General features: G+C 53.2%; 1 protein-coding gene across 1 annotated transcript in view; it reads right to left on the bottom strand.

Annotated features, from left to right (window-relative positions):
* Slc26a11 (solute carrier family 26 member 11) overlaps nucleotides 1-889 on the bottom strand; it is a 19,228-nt gene that overhangs the window by 8,090 nt on the left and 10,249 nt on the right. The window contains exon 9 of the mRNA XM_013347606.2: nucleotides 396-446. Within this exon, the coding sequence (XP_013203060.1) occupies nucleotides 396-446 (51 nt within the window). The remainder of the gene's footprint in view (nucleotides 1-395; nucleotides 447-889) is intronic.

Below are 889 nucleotides of genomic sequence, written 5' to 3'. Positions count from 1 at the left end.
TGTTTCAAAACACATCAGTACACACGTTAGATTGTAGGGACAAAAGAAAGTGCAACTAAGCCTGACACAGACCCCAGAGACCCACCTGAGAGTCCTCACTGACCCACATGCCCTTACCTGGAGGGAGGGCACACTCCTGGGCCCAATGTTCAGGAGACTCGCCTGTGAGTCCACCTGGCTGCACCCTCCAGCTCCCTCCCTGGCACAGGGCAAGGCTCTAGATTTTGGGCAGGCTCCGCAGGCTCTTGGCCAGCGGAGGAACAGACCACCGGGGAGGGGCTGCATGGAACAGACTGGACGCCTGAGGACAGGTCCAAGCTGAGATGTCGAAGGCCTCTCCCCCCACAAACATCACACAGACAGACACACAGTCACTGGGACCAGGCGGGTCTTACCGATGGCCAGCAGCTCCTGGTTGGCGTCGATGCGGTAGTTGTTCTGAGACGCTGAAGAGAAAGGACAACACACACGCTGTCAGTGGCGCACAAGAACAAGTCACATGTGGTCCCAAGTTGCATGGTAAGTTCACACATAAAGCACACACAAACTGAACACGCTTGATCTAAACTAAGGGATGCTTAAAATCCAAAAGCAGGAGCTGAGCGATGGCTCCCTGGTCACGAGCACTTGCTGCTCTCGCAGAAGACCGGGTTCGGTTCCCAGTACCACATGGTGGCTCACAATTGTCTCTAACTGTAGTTCAAGGGGTGCAGTGCCCTCTCCTGGCCTCTGCAGGCACAGCATACATGTGGTGCGCATACATACAGGCATTCTTTTTTTTTTTTTTTTTTTTTTTTTTTTTTTTTCCGAAACAGGGTTTCTCTGTGGCTTTGGAGCCTGTCCTGGAACTAGCTCTGTAGACCAGGCTGGCCTAGAACTCACAGAGATC

Source organism: Microtus ochrogaster, chromosome 7, assembly GCF_000317375.1.
Source record: "Microtus ochrogaster isolate Prairie Vole_2 chromosome 7, MicOch1.0, whole genome shotgun sequence".
NCBI classification, from domain to species: Eukaryota; Metazoa; Chordata; class Mammalia; order Rodentia; family Cricetidae; genus Microtus; species Microtus ochrogaster.
This window is presented reverse-complemented; position numbering and strand designations above follow the sequence as displayed.